The sequence below is a fragment of the Lepidochelys kempii genome, chromosome 2 (assembly GCF_965140265.1).
Source record: "Lepidochelys kempii isolate rLepKem1 chromosome 2, rLepKem1.hap2, whole genome shotgun sequence".
NCBI classification, from domain to species: Eukaryota; Metazoa; Chordata; order Testudines; family Cheloniidae; genus Lepidochelys; species Lepidochelys kempii.
The window spans coordinates 112,882,586-112,904,968 of NC_133257.1; the positions used below are offsets into that span (position 1 = coordinate 112,882,586).

At 42.6% G+C, this 22,383-nt stretch overlaps 1 protein-coding gene across 7 annotated transcripts in view; it reads right to left on the reverse strand.

Annotated features, from left to right (window-relative positions):
• The window catches only part of NUP153 (nucleoporin 153), a 62,679-nt gene extending 43,346 nt beyond the window's left edge, over positions 1 to 19,333 (reverse strand). For all 7 annotated transcript variants that reach the window (XM_073331994.1, XM_073331999.1, XM_073331998.1 and 4 more), the window contains exon 1: positions 19,211 to 19,333. In XM_073331994.1, coding sequence (XP_073188095.1) covers positions 19,211 to 19,318 — 108 coding nt within the window. In that variant the 5' untranslated portion in view covers positions 19,319 to 19,333. The remainder of the gene's footprint in view (positions 1 to 19,210) is intronic.
• Between the last annotated feature and the right edge of the window lie 3,050 nt (positions 19,334 to 22,383).

The window sequence follows — 22,383 nt, forward strand, 5'->3', positions numbered from 1 at the left end:
CAAAATGAAACTGCATATTGCTATGCCTAAGTAACAAAGTGATCTTGAAGTATTACTCCTGGGGGAATTCTACACCACCATGCAAGCACAGAATTAATGTCCCCCCCAGATTCTCCCCTTCCCCGCAGAATAATTGATTCTGATGGGGAAGTGAAGGGAAGTTGCAACTACATCTTTCGCTCACCAGGGGCTGATGTGGCATTAGAAGAGAGGCAGCTGGCCCATGGACTGGAGCAGCCAGCTGTGGAGAGGGAGGGGGCAGAGGCTACCTTCTTCACAGAGCCCTGCGCACGGGGCCTTTAAGGATGCACTGGATGGAAGGGGGGAGAAGAGAGAGGCACACAAGGGGCTGCTGGGGGGGGCTCACACAGATGGGGGTTTAGAAGGGCTAGTGGGGGGCAGATTGTGGTGGGGGAACAGCAGCTAATGAGGTGACAACACTGAGCCAGGGTTGAATGGGGTGGGGGTACAGGGCCACACAGGGATAGAGGGAGTGGGGATGGTTGAGTGGGGGTGCAGGGACATATGGGGACAGGGGCAGCTATGCCTGGCTGAATGGGGAGTGGGGGTGCAGGGACATATGGGGACATATGCCAATATGGCTGGCTGAATGGGATGCACGAACACATGGGGACGGGGAGGAGGGGTTCAGGGACACATGGGAACAGGGGCAGACGTGTCTCTGAATGGCAGAGGCTAGGGGTCAGCCCGGTTCTGCATGGGGGAGGCTCCCCAACTCTCTAACAATTCTTCCCTCTCTCTCCCCCCCCCCCCCAAAAACTGTTCCATACTTCTCACACCTACACCCAACAACCTGCCAAGTTTACTCCCAGGCTCCTCCCAAGCAATTACTTCCCTGACCCTGAGGGGTGTGGGAAATACGTTTCTGTATTGTAGTTTAAATGAATTATTACTCAAAGTTCTATATTGACATGCCTAGTAAGGACTCTGTCAAAAAAACATTTCCTGAATCTTTTTTGTTGTCTGTACAGACATACTTGAAGACCCGTATTTTGAAATACATTACCAAGTGATTGAAACTGGCATGATTATATTGTGTTATTTTGACAAATAAAATATACAGAATTTTAAAATATTGTGTGCAGAATTTTTAATTTTGGGTGCAGAATTCCCCCAGGAGTAAAGTATGACAGAACAGCATATTTGGCCTTTTTTATTATTATTTATTATTATTATTATTATTAAATGAAGCATTGGTAAGTTTCTGATTTAATATCAGTATTTTGCTCCGAACAACGTTACTGGCATGCCACCAATTACATAACCCTTTGGAATGTTTGCTTCATTTAGGGCAATTGGAATACTTCCAAAATTTTGTTTCTAAAATCCTGAATGAAGGATTGTGTCTCTTGATACCAGCTTGTTTTTCTTTCATTATTTGAACTGAGACCTGGAAATGCTTTAAAAAATATCTAGTTAGTTTACTAGATCCAAACATCCCAGAGAAGATACTGCAGCGTTCTACATTTTAGTACTGCTTGCAAATCTGCAAAGCAAACACCCAGCCTATCATTACCAACAATCCACATTGTATACGCTACAAGAGAAGTCATACCCAGACATTCACGGTTCTAAGGAATTCAGGTTACCAGTTGGTTAAAGCCTGTTCCTGCCCTGCTCCCCCAGTACTGAGGGTCTTTGTCTAGGTAAATATATTCTATGTTTATATCCTATAGTATATAGTGTAAACATTTCATAAAACCACATAGGATTGGAAAATGCGAGACTACAGGCTGCATGCAAGCCTTAGTAATATGTTGTGCCTGTCACTGATCAATTCTATCAGAGCACATGCTAGGTATAACACCTTGAGAAAGCCATCAATTACAACACTGAAAAGAAAAAAAGAAAAAGAAAAATTTAAAATACTAATATGCACCTTAACCACTATTATGGGCACTACGCTAAAATGCAAGGAAAAATTGAGAGGAATCTCTGGCAACCCTAAAGTCTATGATTCTATGATTCTAAGAGAGACTGGGGATTTAGCTAACTGTATTTGTTTGCATCAAGACTTCTATATTTACATAGTGTAAAATACATCTACAATTGAACAAAAACATAATTTAGAACTGTAATAATGGAAAGCCAGCTCAAAACCGATGATACTGGTGCTATTCATATAAAGAAAAATTGTTTCAGACTAAAATTAGAACCTTTATTTAAAAACAGGCAAGGCAGCAGGATGGCAAAGTAGAGTACAACACTCCTGACAAATACTTTGACATGTACTGAATAGAAAATCATCCAGAAATACCTTTTCCAATCCATCTCAGATTTCGTGCTTATATGGGCCCTTCACCATATTATCTGAATGCTTACATAGTATTTAAAAATAGGAATAACACCCCTCTTCCCTCCCTTCCTTCCTAGTCTGTAAAAAAAAAAAATAGCTCAATTAACTTTTTGTATGTTTACTTGTGAGTTCAGTGGAAGAGCTGTCTGATTTTGCTCTCCCTAACTACGTTATATGTGGAGAGAGAATGACGAAGAAATATGATTCACAATTAATTCTAAAAGTGGTGATGTCTATGAATATCATCACTTCTTATGAGAGTTCCATTGCCAAAGTCCAGCTCCCATAAAAGTTCTGTCTCCACATTTACAAACTTCCACCTATTGGTCAACAGTTTTATTCTTCCAGTGGAATGTAGCTATCGTGCAAGGTCATCAGAGAAAAGGCAATCTCTCAGGGAGAGGGGAGATAGCACCACTCCCATGAAGAGCTTTGAAATTTAGGACATATAACTTCTCTATTCAATGGGGAGACTGCACAGAAAATGGACAACTGAAGTGATCTGTTTGTGACAATTTGCGTTGCTAAGAACCCCCAAGATAAAACAGAATCATAACTTAACACCTTTGGCCAAAATACTTAGCAAATAAATGACTATCGGAATTTAAAGTCCTCAATTAGATGTATGAACAATTAGCTGCGTCATACTTAATTAAGAACAGTGAAAGTGGGGCTACGTTACTGTGCAGAGTAAGATTTCAAATAAATTAAGCATGAAAATAAAAATGTGAGACACTAGTAAGGACAAGTCTCTTGTGCTTTTTTCTTTTTTTTAATCTATGAAGGACTCATTCACACATGATGCACACTCATATATGATGAAGTGATAGATGACCTATCCTACGGTAACCTTCTAAAAAATTGTTTAAATGTGATTGCATAACCTGAATGTGTGTGTGTTCGGGGTGGGTGGGTGGGGGTGTTTGCTTTGTTTAATGTATATGGACAGAAATGCCTTATTTAGACTAGAAAAATTAGGCCCCACAATTTATCAGTAGAATCAGTCTAACACATGTAGGAACAATGATATAAACTGTAGCATAGACAGGACTGCTAAACCTAGGGTTGTGAGTTCAATCCTTGAGGGGGCCATTTAGGGATCTGGGGCAAAAATTGGGGATTGGTCCTGCTTTGAGCAGGGGGTTGGACTAGATGACCTCCTGAGGTCCCTTCCAACTCTGATATTATATATATATATATATATATATATATATATATATATATATGCATTTTTACCAATGTATCATCTAACCCTTGGAATGGAGAAAGAAAGGTTACTTATCTTATAGTAACTGGAGTACAAGATGTGTAGTCACTGTGGGTGTGAATACACTCTGTACATTGGGGACCAGAAACTCTTCAACAGCAGCATCCATTGGTCTGCACTTGCGCCTCCTTGTGCTTTCAACTGAGGGCATAAAGGGCAGTGCAGACCAACTGCCTCTCCAGTTGTGATTCTAACATGGATCCCAAAAGGAGCTGAGCAAAGGAAGGCAGTCTTGAATATTCAAAGGGACCACACATCTCAAATAACTCTAGTTACTGTAAGGTAAGTAATCTTCCTTTCTTCTTCAAGTGCTAGTCCCTATGGATATTCACTGTGGGTGACTCCCAAGCAGTGCTCATTAAGGAAGAGGGCACAAGGAAGTTTGTTATATCACAGAGTGCAGGACTGCTGTGCTAAAGGAAGCATTTCACAGCCAAAGCTTGGACCAGAGCATAGTGCCTGGTGAAGGTGAATACAGAGCCCCAAGTAGCTGCTCTGCATATCTCTGAGAGCAGGATTCCCTGTAATGAGAGTACTGACAGCACTTGGACTCTCACAGAATGGGCCCTGACAGTTTGAGGAGGATGGACTTTTATACGATCATAGCACAGAATGATGCAGGAGGAAATCCACTTAGAGACCCTTTGGGAAGAGACAGCCTTTTCCTTCACTGTTTCAGCAACAGTGCCAAACACACCTTGGGGTCTTCCAAAAAGGTGCCATTCTGTGCAGGTAGAAGGCCAGAGACCTACACAAGTCCAAGGAATGGAGTCGTGCCCCCTGCATTCTCAGGTTTTTGGAAGGTGAACAGTCTAGTTAAGGTGAAATTCAGAAGGTATTTTAGGTATGAACTTTGGATGTAGTCACAAAGAAAACTAGTTCTAGTGAAAAACTGTATAAGGCAGGTCCACTATAAGGAACCCAAGCTCCCCAACCCTTTTAGCAGAGGTAACTGGTATCAACAAGCGACATTCAAGGAAGGTGCAGAAAGGAACAGAAAGCCAAGAGTTCAAATGGTCATCTCATGAGAGAAGAGAGGATGAGGCTCAGATCCTAGGCAAGGACTAGTTTTGCAATTTGAATGTCCTTATGATATGCTTCAGGAACTTTGCAGTAGTAGGATGAGTAAAGACTGAGTAGTCTTCCCCACTGGGTGGGAAGAGCTAAGAGCTGCCATATGTACCCACTGGGACCTGACAGACAAGCCACATGTCTTTTGCAAGAAAAGATACTCCAGAACAAGAGAAATGCCCAAACCCTCTGATGAGTAGCCATTTGACATGTCCGGGACCTATTTGTCCATTGTAATAGTGTGCCACATCAGAAGGAAATGGACCAGGTGGCCTCTGAAGGGGACAGCAGCAGACATTGTGGAGACTGGCTGTCAATCCTCAGGTGCTGCAACACAAGAAGCAGCTGACACTAAACTGGAGGATTGTGATGCAGGGTGCCTACACAGCTGGATCCTCTGTCATTGCTTTAGGGGTTCACACATCTTCTGTTGGAAGAAGATGGTGGTTGATGTCAAGGCAGAAAGGAGACCTGGAGTATTTTCTACACAGTGCCAAAGCACTCAGAGAGCAGAGGGTATGCAGTCACTTGTTTTGTCCCTAATGAGGTTGTGACCTTCAAAGGGAAAGCCCTCAAGGGTGGTTTGGACATCCCAGAGGAACCCCAAGGCCAGCAGCCATGATGCCCATCTCATGATTATGGATTGTGACACTACATCAAGGGACACCTGGAGACAAGATCTTGACACTAGTTTTCCCACATCCAGGATGGTCTGGAACTAAGGTCTGTTTTCCTGAAGGAGCTTGCTATAATTCAAGAAGTTATACTTAAACACTGAAGTTGGTAGTTTGCTATTCAGAATGCTAAACTAAGCTGACAAAAACATCTTTCTTCCAAAGAGCTCAAGTCCTTTGGTATTTTTATTCAGTGAAGTGGATTTGTCTGAGGTAGCTGGCTTCTTTTTGTAACTCCTTGGAACACCAAGGAATTGGAGGTAGGGTGGGAAAACAGAAATTCCACGCTTTTGCGGAGAGCAAAGTAGCATTTCTCAGTCCTCTCTGGGGCACAGGTTGCAGTAATGTGCACGATAAATCGGGCAGGTTCCATGATGGCCTTGCCAATCTGGACTGCCATTTAAAACAGAGACGTAGCCTGGAGGATGTGCAAAAGCAAGTCGGCTGGATCCTGGAACTCCTCTAGTGGAATTTGGAGAGCATCTGTGATTCTCCTGAGGTGATCCTGGGACTGTTTAAAATAATCTAGGGGTAATGGATATGCTGGTGATAGTGCCTCATGTGGAGAGGACAAGGTTTCACTGGTGGATCCAGCTGCTCCCTCTCCAACAGCTGCTCCCTTGGTGACTAGTGGTGGTAACCACTACTGGGCCCAGAATATAGGGTCCTCATATTCAGGTGCCTGGAAGTACGGTTCCCAGGGACCTCAACAGAGATATAGGATGGGGTGTAGGGGTACTTGTGGAGGTCCACATCAAGAGTACCATTAGTCTCAGGACAACAAATGCTGTTGGGGAGCACATGAGAGCAAGCGAGTGCATTTGGAAGCAGTCTGGGTTGATGGCTCTTTGTCAGGTATCTGGAGGGTCAGTCAGTACAAGCTCATTTTGGTTTGATGAACAGGATTCTTCATGTTCCAGTGGTGGGGCTGGTGGCGTAATGGGATGGTTCCCACCAATCAGGAGCAAGGACAAGCAGGAAGTAGAGAGGATCAGGCTGAACTCTTTCTCCAGCTGGTTCACAGTATTGGCGAATGAATGGAGAGTCGATGGAGTGGAGACCTCCTGGAGCAGGATCAGTTCAGAGAAAATCAGAGATGTCAGGTCTGCATACATAGCTACGTCTTCCAGAAGATTACAGGGCCTTGAGCTGATTGATGTCTTTGGCTTTGTCTAGACCATTGGTGCTGTCTTGAAGGAGGAGGATCTGTAAGTGGCTGGCACCACTGAAATGGAGGAGGGGGGGAGAATCCCTTCTGACTTTATGAGGCATAGGCGTTGTTAACGTCCTTCAATGTGTGGCACTGAGGCACTGGAAGCTCCCAGTACCACCAACACTGCCTTTTTAGTACAAGCTCTGAGTGCACCTGTTCCGGGGTGCAAAGTCTCAGGTGGTACTAGAGGAAGAGGTGAGGCAGACCTGTTTTTCAAAGATTTATGTGGGGACTTGTCCCTCTTCTTGTGTTTGCCCTTGTCCTTCTCCTGCCTCTGCCTCATGGAGCCCCTGTGCTTGGTGAAGGACTTTGAACCACTGGTACCAGATGGCAGAGGAACACTGCCCAGTGACGCCAAACAGGTTGAAGGGAAGCAGGAGGGTTCAGGATACAAGCAGGGTCTCATGGCGAGCTACATGAAGTGTTTTCAGAGCCTGAGTTCATGAGACTACCTTGTACATGGAGGGGAAAGAGCAAGAGATGCCACACCTCAAGGGCATGTGAACCTCCCCAAGGCAATACAGGCACCTGTCATGCAGGTCGCTCACCAGGAAGACCCAGGGGCAGGCCAGGCAAGGCTTAAAGCATGGTACCTTGGGCATAATAGGTAAACAAGACAAAGGGGAGATAATGGAGGAGGACCCTCAATTCTCCACTAATTAGCACTAAAACTAGACTAAACTATCTCAGCTAAAATATTGTTTACAATATTTACAGATTCTAGGTAGGAGAATGAAGAAGAGAAGAATGGACACAAGGTTCTGGAGAGGTGGTCAGTCTGCGCTGCCCCTTCTGCCCTCATATGAAAGCATGAGGAGGTGCAAGGTGCAAACCAACAGACACTGCTAGTGAAGAGTTTCTGGTCACAGGCAAACAAAGCATTCATAGTGAATACCCAAAACGATCAGCACTCGAAGAAGTGACAAGTTATTGGCGTAGACTACACACCGACTTTTATCATCATATCATGTAGACTGCGCTGAGCCACTGTAGCCATCGGGGCTGTCAAATGATGGGGAAAATTGCAGTGAGATTGTGTTAACATACAGGGGAGCAGGGTTTGTAGAGTATGAGGTAGTGAGATTCTGGCATGTAAGGAGAGAGCAACCATGTTGGTGAAGATGCAAGTACAGGAAATGAAGAAACCAGGGAAGCACTAGAACGTTATTGCTTTCTCCACCCATCACATCTGATAAAGTTTGCTGAGGAATTAAGTCACTCTGCACATCTCTTTACTCCTGTGGGAATTCTGCACCAAAAAATTAAAACTTCTGCACACTATTTTAAAATTCTGCATATTTTGACAAAACAACACAATATAATCATGCCAGTTTCAATTACTTGGCAATTTATTTCAAAATACCTGTCAGCAAGTATAACTGTAACAATACAGACAACATAAAAGTTTCAGGAAATGTTTTTTGACAAACAGATTCCTTGCTTGGCATATTAATACCGAACTTGATGTATCTTTGTTGATAGTTATCTTTTTTTTTTTCAGTGAAATGAAATATTTCATTTAAACAAAGTCATTATATAAAAATATGCTGTATAAAAATACAGTGGAACCCTGATTATCTGATCTAACTGGGATCTGGGCCAGATTGGATAAACAAAAATCCAGATAAACTGGAGAATGGGTGATTGGGGCTCCCACCATCAGATGTGGGCAGCTGGGGCTCTGGCTGTCACAAATTCTGCATGAAAAATTAAATTCTGCATTGTGCAGTGGCACAGAATTCCAGCAGGAGTATCTGTTGGATGGAGAAAACAAGGAAACACTAGCCAAACCCTGCCTTCTTCTCATGTTGTACCCCAGCTCTCCTTACATACTACCCCCATCATTCCCTGCCCCCAAACTCCAAGCACCTCTGCTACCTTGACAAATTCTTTACCCTCTAACCCAAAACCTCCCAATCACTTGCTGCCATTGCCTCCATAAAAATCCTTGTCATTTCCCCCCATGCCCACAACTTTCATATACAAACGTTAACCAGGACCTTGAATTTTTAAGGTAGTAAAAACTCATATACTTTCACAGTGAAGCAACATATTCTTATCTTAATGTCTTGCTGAGGTCATAATTAAACCTTTGCATTTCTTTGAGATTTGGAGAAACTGGATGCGTGCTTTCTGGGTAGATATATATGGGAAGTGAAAGTTTGTTGTGGAAGTAAAGAATCTATTGCTTTGTTTACAAAAGAATTTCCTATTAATGTTATTACTCGTTCAGCTGAACCCATGTTAGCAACAGTGGGAGCTCAAGCATAGACAAGACTTTGGCAGCTTTAATTAACATAGCAGTAAAGCCAATCGAAGCCACTAGAGCCTTGTCTACTAGGGAACCCCAACTGTGCCAATGCCAGTTGGCATCAGCAGGAATTTCTTTGTTAGAGTCTTTGAAGGTTTGGGACTGGTGAGACTAGAGCAATAAACTACATGAACTGAAGCTGCTCCGGGTGTTAGTGTAGCCTAACTGGTGATTTCCTGGATTTTTTGTGACTGCGTTGATAGGAAATGCACTTTAGTAACATTCTCTAAGACAATTAAGCGAACGTGTATGTAAAAATATCAACTAGGATTAAAACTTAGTTCAACATGTTATCTGTCCATGCAAGAAAGAAAAAAAAGTGCTATAATATGGCTTAAACACAATCATGTTTAAATGTGGTTAATTTTGTAGGCAGGTCCCAATTTGGTTTTTTCTAAGCTCTGTTTAGAATGCACTTCAACAATATTAGCAAAGAGTGGGTTCTAGCACCATTATGCATACATAACGTAAAAGACCGCTATGCCCACCCAAGACTTATGATTTTTATTCTTTCATTACCACAGTTACAGCAATACCAGCTGGGAGCATTAATATAAACTAACTAACATTGTAAACACTGACTGTGTCATCTAGCTGCCCAGAACTTCCTAAGTGTTTTTAGCATTGTAGCAGGGTCTACACTAGGAAAATTACTCATTGCTTACAAGTGGTGTCAGCAGTTGGCTTGGTTTTGTTTACTCTCTAGCCATATGATTTAACAGGATCTGTATAAGACAAAAACTCTTCAAGAATCAATGCTGTACTGTCTTTACCTCCATTCCTTATTATAGACTGAGCCAATATATGATAGAGCTATTGTGATTCAAACACTGAATGTGCCAATCCTATTATGTATTCATCTCATCTTGTTCACAAGTCCTCCCTATTAGTGAAGACGCAATTTTTGAGTTAGACATGAACTCTGTAGCGTTTTACTGTAGATACTACCTACACCAATGGGAAGGATTCTCCCATTAGCACAAGAAGAATTCTTCCATCAACCTAGCACTGTCTATACCAGGGATTAGGTTGGCATAGCTACATCTCTCAGGGGAGCGTGTATTTTCACACCAGAGAGACATAGCTATACCCATGTAAAATCCTAATGTAGACTATACTTGAATTTGAAACTTTGCATGTATAGAGAGCCCTTATTTAGAAGTAGCATCTTGTTAAGTTTGGGTGATGAAATGGGAAATATTAAAGTAAGGTAAATAATTGAAAAGTCACTTCTTATGCTCAGTGGCCATCTATGATTTTTAGCATGGCTCAACAAAGCTCTATCAACTTTTAAGCATCATACAGGGGCTTTGTCTACAGCAGAAGAGTTAGGATCCAAAATTCACTTTTGGGTAGCAACAGTGGAAGTTGTAGTTACTTTAGTCAGGGCTCAAGAGTTTTTAAATCTACATTTTGTCTAATCCTGCTATGTGTTCTCTGACCAGTCTGATAAACACAAGGATTGCCACTTGGACAATGTGCTTAAGGGAGATTGTAAGTATCCCACTGAAGCACACAACAAGGTCCTCTGAAGACAGATGCAACATCAGTCACAAGATAAACCAGTGGTTGCAAAAATGGCAGATTCTGCAGTTTCATCATGGTTGTCTACAATTTCTGATTCATTCTGTAGTGTTTTGTATTTTCTAATCTTCTGTTAAAAACAAAACTGCTCTACATTATAAAAATTGCACTGGTGTAACTAAACACTGGTGTAAACTAAACACTAAACACTGGTGTAACTAAACAAATTGACTTAAGCTAAACAGATGTAAGATTGAAAACTGTTTAAGTGAATCTATACTAGAGGTTTGAACATGTGGGTATAGTTTGTCTAATGTAGACCAGTCCCAATTTTCTTCTTCACTGGCGAAGATTAAGGTGCCCCAATATGTTTCTAACCTATATGGAAGATGTCTGCAGCCAAGATGGTAATAACAGCTCTCCTGTTCTATTCATTTCAGTGAGGTGTGAACATCAAAACCAAATTGGAACTATTTCAATTCAAACACGATCAGTCAAAACATTTTGTCTCTCTCAAAAAAACAAAACACAAGAAACATCAATTTAATATTATATATTAAGGCAATGTTAAGGTTACAAAGTGCAAATCAAAAATATATATTGAATGTGGGCAAGTTAATGTCACTAATGTTAATACCCATTTCCCCAACTTGTGTGTATTTATATCTGTAATTTTAAGATTTCATTAGCAATTTTTTTTTATTTTAATTAACCTGAGGTGAGCGTGCTGAAAGCCCTAAGTAGCATCATATACTGTGAAGATTCAGGACACTGCTCCTTTATTTCCTAAATTTTCCACACAGATGGTAGTCATGTCAATTAATGCACTACTAGAAGGCAATCAGGACTTGCCTACATTAGAAAAGTTCCACCAGTTTAATTAAGTCTATTAAAAACCGATCTCGTTAATACAGTGCAACTCATTAATACAGATATACTTAAACTTGTTTGACCCTTACTAACCAAATTAGGATAAAATAATTTAAAGTGAGAGTTAAATCAGTTTAAGTACAGCTATGTTAGAGATCTGCACTAATTTAATTCACTTGATTTAAATTTTTTAAGACAATTTGTAGACCAGCCTACAACTCCATAGCAATAGCTGCAGTAAAAAAAAATATGAATGGAATTTGTTAATTTGTAATTTGTATAAGGATCTTGAGTGGATCACTGCAGACGACACGGCTCTGGGAAGAAGGATAAAGGAGTTTGAGGCACAAGTGGTGTTCTCGTCCATCCTCCCTGTGGAAGGAAAAGGCCCAGGTAGAGACCGTCAAATCGTGGAAGTCAATGAATGGCTACACAGGTGGTGTCGGAGAGAAGACTTTGGATTGTTTGACCATGGGATGGTGTTCCAAGAAGAAGGATTGCTAGGCAGAGATGGGCTCCACCTAATGAAGAGAGGGAAGAGCATCTTCACAAGCAGGCTGGCTAACCTAGCGAGGAGGGCTTTACACTAGGTTCACTGGGGGAAGGAGACCAAAGCCCTGAGGTAAGTGGGATACCAGGAGGAAGCACGAGCAGGAGAGCGCAAGAGAGGAGAACTCCTGCCTCATACTGAAAAAGCAGGATGATCAGCGATGTATCTTAAGTGCCTATATACAAATGCAAGAAACCTGGGAAACAAGCAAGGAAAACTGGAAGTCCTGGCACAGTCAAGGAATTATGATGTGATTGGAATAACAGAGACTTGGTGGAATAACTCACATGACTGGAGTACTATCATGGATGGATATAAACTGTTCAAGAAGGACAGGAAGGGCAGAAAAGGTGGGGGAGTTGCACTGTATGTAAGAGAGCAGTATGACTGCTCAGAGCTCCAGTATGAAACTGCAGAAAAACCGGGGAGTCTCTGGATTAAATTTAGAAGCGTGAGCAACAAGGGGGGTGATGTGGTGGAAGTCTGCTGCAGACCACCAGACCAGGGGGATGAGGTGGACGAGGCTTTCTTCACTCAACTAACAGAAGTTACTAGAGCACAGGCCCTGGTTCTCATGGGGGACTTCAATCACCCCGATATCTGCTGGGAGAGCAATACAGCAGTGCACAGACAATCCAGGAAGATTTTGGAAAGTGTAGGGGACAATTTCCTGGTGCAAGTGCTGGAGGAACCAACTAGGGGAAGTGCTCTTCTTAACCTGCTGCTCACAAACAGGGAAGAATTCGTACGGGAAGCAAAAGTGGATGGGAACCTGGGAAACAGTGACCATGAGATGGTCGAGTTCAGGATCCTGACAAAAGGAAGAAAGGAGAGCAGCAGAATAAGGACTCTGGACTTCGGAAAAGCAGACTTCAGCTCCCTCAGGGAACTGATGGGCAGGATCCCCTGGGAGAATAAAATGAAGAGGAAAGGAGTCCAGAAGAGCTGACTGTATTTTAAAGAATCCTTATTGAGGTTGCAGGAACAAACCATCCCGATGTGTAGAAAGAACAGTAAATATGGCAGGCGACCAGTGAAATCCTTGCTGATCTTAAACACAAAAAAGCTTACAAGAAGTGGAAGACTGGACAAATGACCAGGGAGAAGTATAAAAACATTCCTCATGCATGCAGGAGTGAAATCAGGAAGGCCAAATCACAATTGGAGTTGCAACTAGCAAGAGATGTTAAGAGTAACAAGAAGGGTTTCTATAGGTGTTAGCAACAAGAAGGTGGTCAGGGAAAGAGTGGGCCCCTTACTGAAAGGGGGAGGCAACCCAGTGACAGGATGTGAAAAAAGCTAATGTACTCAATGCATTTTTTGCCTCTGCCTTCACGAACAAGTTCAGTTCCCAGACTACTGCACTGGGCAGCACAGTATCGGGAGGAGGGGACCAGCCCTCTGTGGAGAAAGAAGCTGTTCAGGACTATTTAGAAAAGCTGGAAGAGCACAAGTCCATGGGGCCAGATGCACTGCATCTGAGAGTGCTAAAGGAGTTGGCGGATGTGATTGCAGAGCCATTGGCCATTATCTTTGAAAAATCATGGCGAGCGGGGGAGGTCGCGGATGACTGGAAAAAGGCTAATGTAGTGCCCATCTTTAAAAAAGGGAAGGAGGAAGATCCGGGGAACTACAGGCCAGTAAGCTTCACCTCAGTCCCTGGAAAAATCATGGAGCAGGTCCTCAAGGAATCAATTTTTAAGCACTTTGAGGAGAGGAAAGTGATCAGGAACAGTCAGCATGGATTCACCAAGGGCAAGTCATGCCTGACTAACCTAATTGCCTTCTATGATGAGATAACTGGCTCTGTGGATGAGGGGAAAGCAGTGGACGTGTTATTCCTTGACTTTAGCAAAGCTTTTGACACGGTCTCCCACAGTATTCTTGGCAGCCAGTTAAAGAAGTATGGGCTGGATAAATGGACTATAAGGTGGATAGAAAGCTGGCTAGATCGTCAGGTTCAACGGGTAGCAATCAATGGCTCCATGTCTAGTTGGCAGCCGGTATCAAGCGGAGTGCCCCAAGGGTCGGTCCTGGGGCCGGTTTTGTTCAATATCTTCATTAATGATCTGGAGGATGGCGTGGACTGCACCCTCAGATGACACTAAACTGGGAGGTGGCAGATATGCTGGAGGGTAGGGATAGGATACAGAGGGACCTAGATAAATTAGAGGATTGGACCAAAAGAAATCTGATGAGGTTCAAGGACAAGTGCAGAGTTAAACGGATATAATAAAATTGATATAACTCCCCGTGTGAACGATTTTCTCCAGAATAAAAACTTACATCACTTAGAAAGAGGCTTTAAGTTAAATAAACCTGGGGGGACACACTTTTTCCAGAACAAAAATATCCACACCTGGAGTTATACTGGTTTACGTTCATAGCTCAGCAGCTATGAGTATAACTTTCCACCACAGTCCACCCTTTAAATCATTTTTAAACCAGTTTAATTAAAGTGGAGTGATCCCCTGTGCTTTCATTTTAGTTTATCTTAAATTTGTTCAACAGTCTTAAACTGAACCAGAAAGGACTGCTCTAAAACCAAAATAAGAGCGTCCAAACAGGGGTTTTTACCTGTTTAACAATATTGATTTAAATTCCCATTTTAGATTAAATCAGTGCAACTTTGTGTGCACAAGCCTTCAATAAGTGTTTTGACAGTGGGATAAAGAAGAAATGGCAGATATTTGAAGTGTCGAAGAAATAAACCACTCACTCAATCTGGTGAATGCCCAGACAATGGGACAGACTGAGATATATCCGATGGCAAAGCCTGAAAGTTGTCCAAATTTTTCGTGGCTATTCTTGGAAAGAATCAGATTTGAGACTAAATACAGAAAGAGTGGACAAACTGAGGAGTAATCCCAAGGTTCTGTTCTAATGAGTCAAAATTAAAAATTTGACTACAAGAAAGGGTTTCTGCAAAGTAGCATTTTGGAATACCCAGCATAATTATTACTTCTATAGCACGAGTGACCACAGGGGTATATTATACAAAATGTAGTACAGACCAGGGATTCTCAACATTTCATAGCAGATCATGTTTTAACAGAAAGATTATATTGGGGACCATTTTTTCTCCTGTGTCACTGTGCAGAATACCTCCCTTTCACAATTTGCAGTTGCACAATATTTATGCATTAAATACAATATCAGAAAAAGATTATGAACAATTCAATCAATTTTTTGCTATCTTTCATGTGACACAGCAGCTGGAAAAATAGAAGAGCCTGCACCACATGATCTGTCAGTTTTCCGTAAGTCAGCAGTGGTCCACGGACCACTTTCAGAAACAGTAATATAGACAAAAAAATGTAGGCATGTTCTTACTCTGAAAGAATCTCATACTCTAAACTGATGGATAAACTACCTAGGATAAGATACAACAGCAGGATGTAAACATTATTTCTCTGCTTCAGAAAGGACTTTTCTCCATTACAAACTTTATTCTTCCATTGGGAATGAAAGAACCTAAGCCTTGAGACAGAACTGAAGTATATACCAATAAGGACAATAAGGACGGTTATGAACCTATAGTCTCGTCTACATTTGTGATGGAACTACATGCTAATATGAGTTCCCTGGTCAACATACCCTAATGAAACCTGCTATAAATTGTTTCACAAAACTATGCTAAGCTATATTTAAAGTGAGTTGAGATAGACGAAAATTGGTAAAAATGCCTGTATCCACTCTACATTAGCATTTCCAGCTTTACTAGCACAACTGCTTAGACTAAATGTGAGACAACTGCTAAAAATTCTCAGTGTAGATAGGCCCCTGTGGAGTAGGAGTCATTTTTATGCTAATGGTGGAAACTGTGTTAATACCTGCTAATAAGAACCATAGTTAAACGCTGTTCTTGATAACATGGTTGCCACCTACGTATAGATGGTACCAGAGATAAAACATGAGCTGAAATGAACTACAGCCCAATTCTTGAAAGAAAACAAACTTCAGTTCAGTTTCTTACACCAGCCTACTACTGAACTAAAGTTTGTAGAGACAGACACACAAAATACTCAAATGAACATTATTATCCTTAAACTAAAAAATCTCCAACTCATTTACAGAATATCACCAAATTATACTGTTGATTGCAAAATTCTAGAAGTTATGCCTAATCATGAGACTTTTTTTTCCTAGGATGATTCAGCAGCAGACAATGAGAAGATGTTCCTCACAGAGCAGGACAGGTAGTTCAGATATATGACAAATTTTTATCTCTTTTGGCTCTTGTATTTCATGTCACTCAGAAGCAAAACAACCAACAGTTTAGAATGAAAAGGAGTACTTGTGGCACCTTAGAGACTAACCAATTTATTTGAGCATAAGCTTTCGTGAGCTACAGCTCACTTCATCGGATGCTGTAGCTCACGAAAGCTTATGCTCAAATAAATTGGTTAGTCTCTAAGGTGCCACAAGTACTCCTTTTCTTTCTGCGAATACAGACTAACACGCTGTTACTCTGAAATCAGTTTAGAATGAGGGATTGTTCATGTGAAAAAAAAAAAAAGATTTAAAGCACTGGTACGTGCAGGATTAGGCCTGAAAGAGCAATTGCTCTGCATGCGCAGACCCAGGTATCAAGCCTCAACAACTTCAGTGGGGTTCCAGATGCTCAAAGCAATTTGCATGACCAGGACTTGGGAGGGGGGTGCAATACTTCAGCTCCATCAATGTAGTTGCACTTGTGCAAACCCCTTGTGAAGATATACTACCCTGGTACAGCTTAACCAAGTTTCAAACACAGGTAAGCCAGTTCAAGTCACTTTTTACACCAGTGCACAAAAAGGTAGACAACTCCTTAAAAGTACAGATGACATATTTCCAAGATTAAAACCATTAGTCTGAATCTTAACGTGAACATACAGGTTGGTGGCAGGCTTTAAAAAGTCTCGCCAGTAAAAACTGACTTACCCAAGGAGGAAAAACAAATAATTGTGCTTTCAGGCTTTACAATTTTTGCCTGAAAAATTTAGTTTTAAAGCATTATAATAAAGAAAGCAATTTTCTTATTACACCAAGTTACATCTGTAAATTTGACCAGTACATTCAAGTATCTATTCTTAGGCCCTGATCCTACAAATATTCCCAAACACATGCTTACTTCAGCACTTATCCAAATGAACCCATTGGGAATATACAAAGACAACACAACTGGTGCATTCAGACTAGAGGATTGGGTCCATAATTACTATGGTAAACCCTTCCATACATCTCCTTCAAAGTTTCTCCTCAACTAGCAGTGATCAACACATTCATTACTTGCTATTTCAATACTTCTTTAGCTTTTTCCACAAATGTTTCAATACTACACTTAGAGATGAAGAAACTGATTTTTACTGTTTAGACATCATTAAACCACTATCTCCTAGAGCAGTGGTTCTCAAACTTTTGTACTGGTGACCCCATTGATATAGCAAGCCACTGAGTGCGACCTCCCATATAAGATATATAAAAAAGTGTTTTTAATTAACACTATTATAAATGCTGGAGGTGAAGCAGGGTTTGGGGTGGAGGCTGACAGCTCGCGACCCCCTATGTGATAACCTCATGACCCTCTCAGGGGTCCCGACCCCCAGTTTGAGAACCCCTATCCTAGAGCTTCAGCGACAGATGCAGAACAGTGTTACACAATTGTAAAAATATACTTAAGGCTGCAGAAAAATTACAATTCCTTTCTATTATTCTGAGAAGCAGTATGTTATAAGATTTATGTATGACAGACCCTCACTTTATATACAAACAGAACATAACTGAATTGCCTGGCTTCTCAAATTACTCATTAAATAATGTATTAACCTAGTTCAATATTTACATAAACACATTCCCAAATGTATACATACATATATACCCACACAGATGAGATTTCTACAGTACATAGGTATATGAGCACGCTAAAACTCCTAGAAACACACACAGTAATAATGAAGGATCTATTTGCCTGTCCACCAGCCATCCCACCTAGTTTCTGGATTTTTATCTACAAATGCCCTGCAGTATCAAGTGCTGTAGTATATAAACAAGTTATTTTGTTATTTATCCACCACTTCAGCAAGATTTAAAAAAACAAAACATATTTTAATATTATTACTTATACTGTACTAGCATCCACAATGTGCTAGCAACCGATATACACAGAATGACAGTACCAAAAAAAATGTATGTGAGGGGCTGAAGATTATGAACTATTAGCCTACTGAATTATCACAAGGACAACTAACTTCATACTGCTCTTATAAAGTGGTTTGTAAGATGTTTTGAAACTTGTAAATAGGAATCAAAGATTTGGTCAAATCTCAAAATTCACTGTATTCTAACTAACACCTATTTAAGATAATGTCATTCTAGAGCAATGGTTCTCAAACTTTTGTACTGGTGACACATTACACATAGCAAGCCTCTGAGTGCAACCCCCCCCATAAATTAAAAACACTTTTTAATATATTTAACACCATTATAAATGCTGGAGGTGAAGCGGGGTTTAGGGTGGAGGCTGACAGCTTGTGACCCCCCCATGTAATAACCTTCCAACCCCCTAAGGGGTCCCAACCCCACTTTGAGAACCCCTGTTCTAGAGGTTTATCCTGATTGTGTATAATGTTTGCCCAAACGTGAACACAAATTATTCCTCCTGATAAATATCTTTTAGCAATCTGAGTTGGAAAGCATCTAGTAAATTGGGCATTATAGAAAAAGATTGTATCAAGAGTGGAGCTACACCAAGGCCCAGAGATATTACAGGATGGGCAGAGTAAAGTTTACATCCTGGGAAAATCTGCACCCTACGCGCATCTGTGTGACAGGAAACGCTCTCCAGATTTTTCCTTCCAATGTTTTATTTTCCCCTTCCCGCCCCATCAAAGCTGTCTGAGGCAAACTGAGACGGGGTTAATTCACACATGGCACCAAGTGCTAAACACGTTTCCTCTTCCCTCTCTTGACCCCTCCCTGCTTCACCAAAAAAAAAAAAAAAAAAAAAAAAAAGGGGGCAGGAAATCCCTAACTCCCCCGCCCCCTCCCCCCCCCGCGCGCTCCCAGAGGGAAATCCCAAACCCCTCCCCGCTGCCCAAGAGGAAACCCCCACACATGCATACCGGCCCCAGCACATGGGAAAGCCTCCCCCACACGCACCCCCAGCCCCGCAGGAACCCCCCCAGCTTCCCTCTTCCCCCCCACCCCACCCCGGGCCGCGGCTCCTCACACGCCCCCAGCAGCCCGATCCCCCACGCGGCCTCGCCGCCCCCGGGCTCCACGTGGGTCCCCAGCCCGCGGGGCCTGGATAGACCGGGGATCCTCCGCCCGGCCCGGCGGCTCCCAGACCCCGCGGGCCCCGGGCCGGGCGGGCCGCCGTGAGTCAGAGCCCCCGGCCTGGCAGAGCGGCGCGGCCCATCCCCGGCCTCTCACCTGCTTGTTTCTCGGGTAGGGCTTCGCGGCGCCCAGGTGGTACCGCCGGGTCCGGATCTTCCCCCCTCCAGTGCCGCCGCCGCCGCCGCCTCCCCCGCCCGAGGCCATGCTGGGATCCGGCCCCCCGGCGCAGAGCGGGCCCGGCCCCCGCTCGCTCCCCCTTCCCCCCGCGGCCTGGCCGCGCCGCGCGCTCCCTCCTTCCCCTCTGTGCTGTCACTGTCACTATGGAGATGCCCCCGCCACGCGCCGCAAGGCCTGTCTCGCGGACTCCGGGGCCTCACGCGCCTGCTGCCGGCTCCGTCCCGCCCGCGCCGCGGCCGACTCCGTGCACCCCTCCCCCCGGCCCGACCAACCACACAGCGCCCGCCCGGGCAGGCCGCGTCACTAACTCCCGCACAAGTGGATGCGTCATCCTGCTGCGTCTTACCCAGAAGCTAGTGCGCCCCACCTCAAACGGTCATGGGAAGTGTAGTTTCGGGAAGTGGCAGGAGCAGCAGGCGCTGGCGCTGGGAGAAGGGTAGGTAGGGACCGAGCCAGGTTAAGACCAAAGGTGTTTTTTTCCCAGCTCCAATCGCAGTTTGCATTTAGCAGAACTCCACCCTTATTGCTCTTTAGATCGTGTGGGGTTTTTTAAGGCTAGTGTGTGGATTATTTAGCGCTCAACATAATTTTGGAGGCTTCAGGTTGACAATGTTGCTGTGTGCATTCATGTTATATCAGCACATATGCTGGTGGATGATTTCTACTCTGCAGCGATCAAAAATATTTGAATCAATATAATCAGAAAATGCGGTAAAGAAAAGTAACATCTGCCACTGGATCCATAACTGCTTTGGTCCACAAGGCCAGATTCTGGTTGGCTGTTATGAAAGCCCACAGTGCAATTGGAGGGACAGAGTTGCTATGCTGTGGTGCAGGGAAGAGGGAGAAGCACATGATGTGTCAATGGAGATAAGTCCCATATAGATGTTTGATAAGCGACACACAAGCATCAGAATTATTTCTAGGTGAAGTCAGACCAACAACATGTCTAGCAAAAATTTAGTCACTAAAGTTAAATAGGTTTCAGAGTAACAGCCGTGTTAGTCTGTATTCGCAAAAAGAAAAGGAGGACTTGTGGCACCTTAGAGACTAACCAATTTATTTGAGCATAAGCTTTCGTGAGCTACAGCTCACTTCATCGGATGCATAAGTTAAATAAGTGTTAATAAAAACAAACACACCAAAAATGGCCAAGTCTCAGCTGCTTAAAACGAGCCAATGAAGTTCACTTCAATCTTCCTGGACACTCAATAACAGACTTAAAAGTGGCCATTTTTCAAGAAAAAAATTTAAAAAACAGACTTGAACGAGAAACTACAGAATTAGAATTCATTTGCAAATGTGACACCATCAAATTAGGCCTGAATAAAGACTGGGAGTGGCTGGGTCACTACAAAAAGTAATTTTCCCTCTGTTGATACTCAATCCTTCTTGTCAACAATTGGGAATGGGCCACATTCACCCTGATTGAATTGGCCTCTTTAGCACTGACCCCCCACTTGGTAAGGCAACTCCTGTCTTTTCATGTGCTGTATATTTATACCTGCCTACTGTATTTTTCACTTCATGCATCTGATGAAGTAGGTTTTAGCCCATGAAAGCTTATGCCCAAATAAATTTGTTAATCTCTAAGGTACGACAAGGACACCTCGTTGTTTTTGCTGATACAGACTAACACGGCTACCCCTCTGAAACTTGATTTATACCAGATGATGATCTGGCTCATATTTATAAATCTATGTCAAAAATGCGGTAAAATATAAAAATGCCCTTCCAGATAGGTTTATAGAGAAAATGTTGCCCCACGAATTGCCTTCATTGATCCCTGGAGAAGAAACAGTCAATCAGTTGCGACGTGCCCATTTATTCTTTCTGTCTGGTCTCTTTCTCATTATAGAGAGCAGTTCACAAATATGGGATGGTCTTCTTTACAAATGGCCTGAATCTTAATCAATAAGAAACAAAAAGGCTGTGCCAGTCACTGAAGTTTTAATGAACGAATTCACCACCAGATTTGGGGTTCTAGGTGATTGGCACACAGATTAAGGGGAAAAATTTGATTCAAAAGTATTTCAACAGGTTTATGAAATTCTAGGAATCCATAAGACTCACACCACAATTGTGTGGGAAGGTGGAATGGGTCAAAAAAGGTTAAGCAGGCTACCGTTTCAGAACAGCATCAAACCAACTGTATCCAGCATCTCACATTCTTTTTGATGGCCTATAAGATAGCAGTCAATGAAAGTACAAAATGAACCCCCATGCACCTCATGTTTGGACATAAATTAGGGACCCCAGGAAATCTCTTCTGTAGAGCTTCTGGGAAGGGACAAAGGAATTTGGATCATTTGAACTATGCAGATATTCCACAGCCCCAAACTGAAAAAGCACACACTTCCTTTGGAAAATTTGAAAGCATTTGAAAATGAAAAAAGACTAACCATAAAGATCATATGGGGAAACTTGGGGGGGGGGCTAATCTGATTCCATAGTCTTAGTGGAAGGAAGGGTAGGAGCCCTAAAACTGATTAACCTTGGGAGGGATTCTGTACAGTATTGATAAAAATAAATGAAGTGGTGAATAGCATACAGTTGGATACCAGGACTAAGTCCAAAATTACCCAGAAGGTTCATCTGAGAAGATACCAGAGAGTCAGAATTCCAACTTGACTACCCAAGAAACTGAGAACACTGTTTAGTTGAGGCTGAAAGACCAATGGATGCCCTGTTAAAACAGAATGGGAAAAGTCCTTCATTGTTGTCCCAGCCCGCAGACTTCACAGAAACAATGGACACACTGCAGGAGTCAATGAAAAGCAGCCCTTCCAAACTGCTGAAAGAAAATCAATCAGGGAGTGACAGGCTTTAAATAAATTTGGATAGGAATAAAATTAAGTCAGGAGTAATGGCATGGAAAGTCCTGACAGGAAAAATACTATGTAAATCATTTAACCCTTATTAGAGGCAGTGCTGGTAGACTAGAATGAGCTGAAGAGAATGGGACAAGAAGCCAAGTGAGGAAGACTGAGGCAAGTTTGCGTGGGAAGAGTTGTTCATTGTCTGCTAGTCTCCACAGAAACAGTGGAAACACTACAGGAGTTTGCTTGCAGCACGCACCAAGCATGCCCATT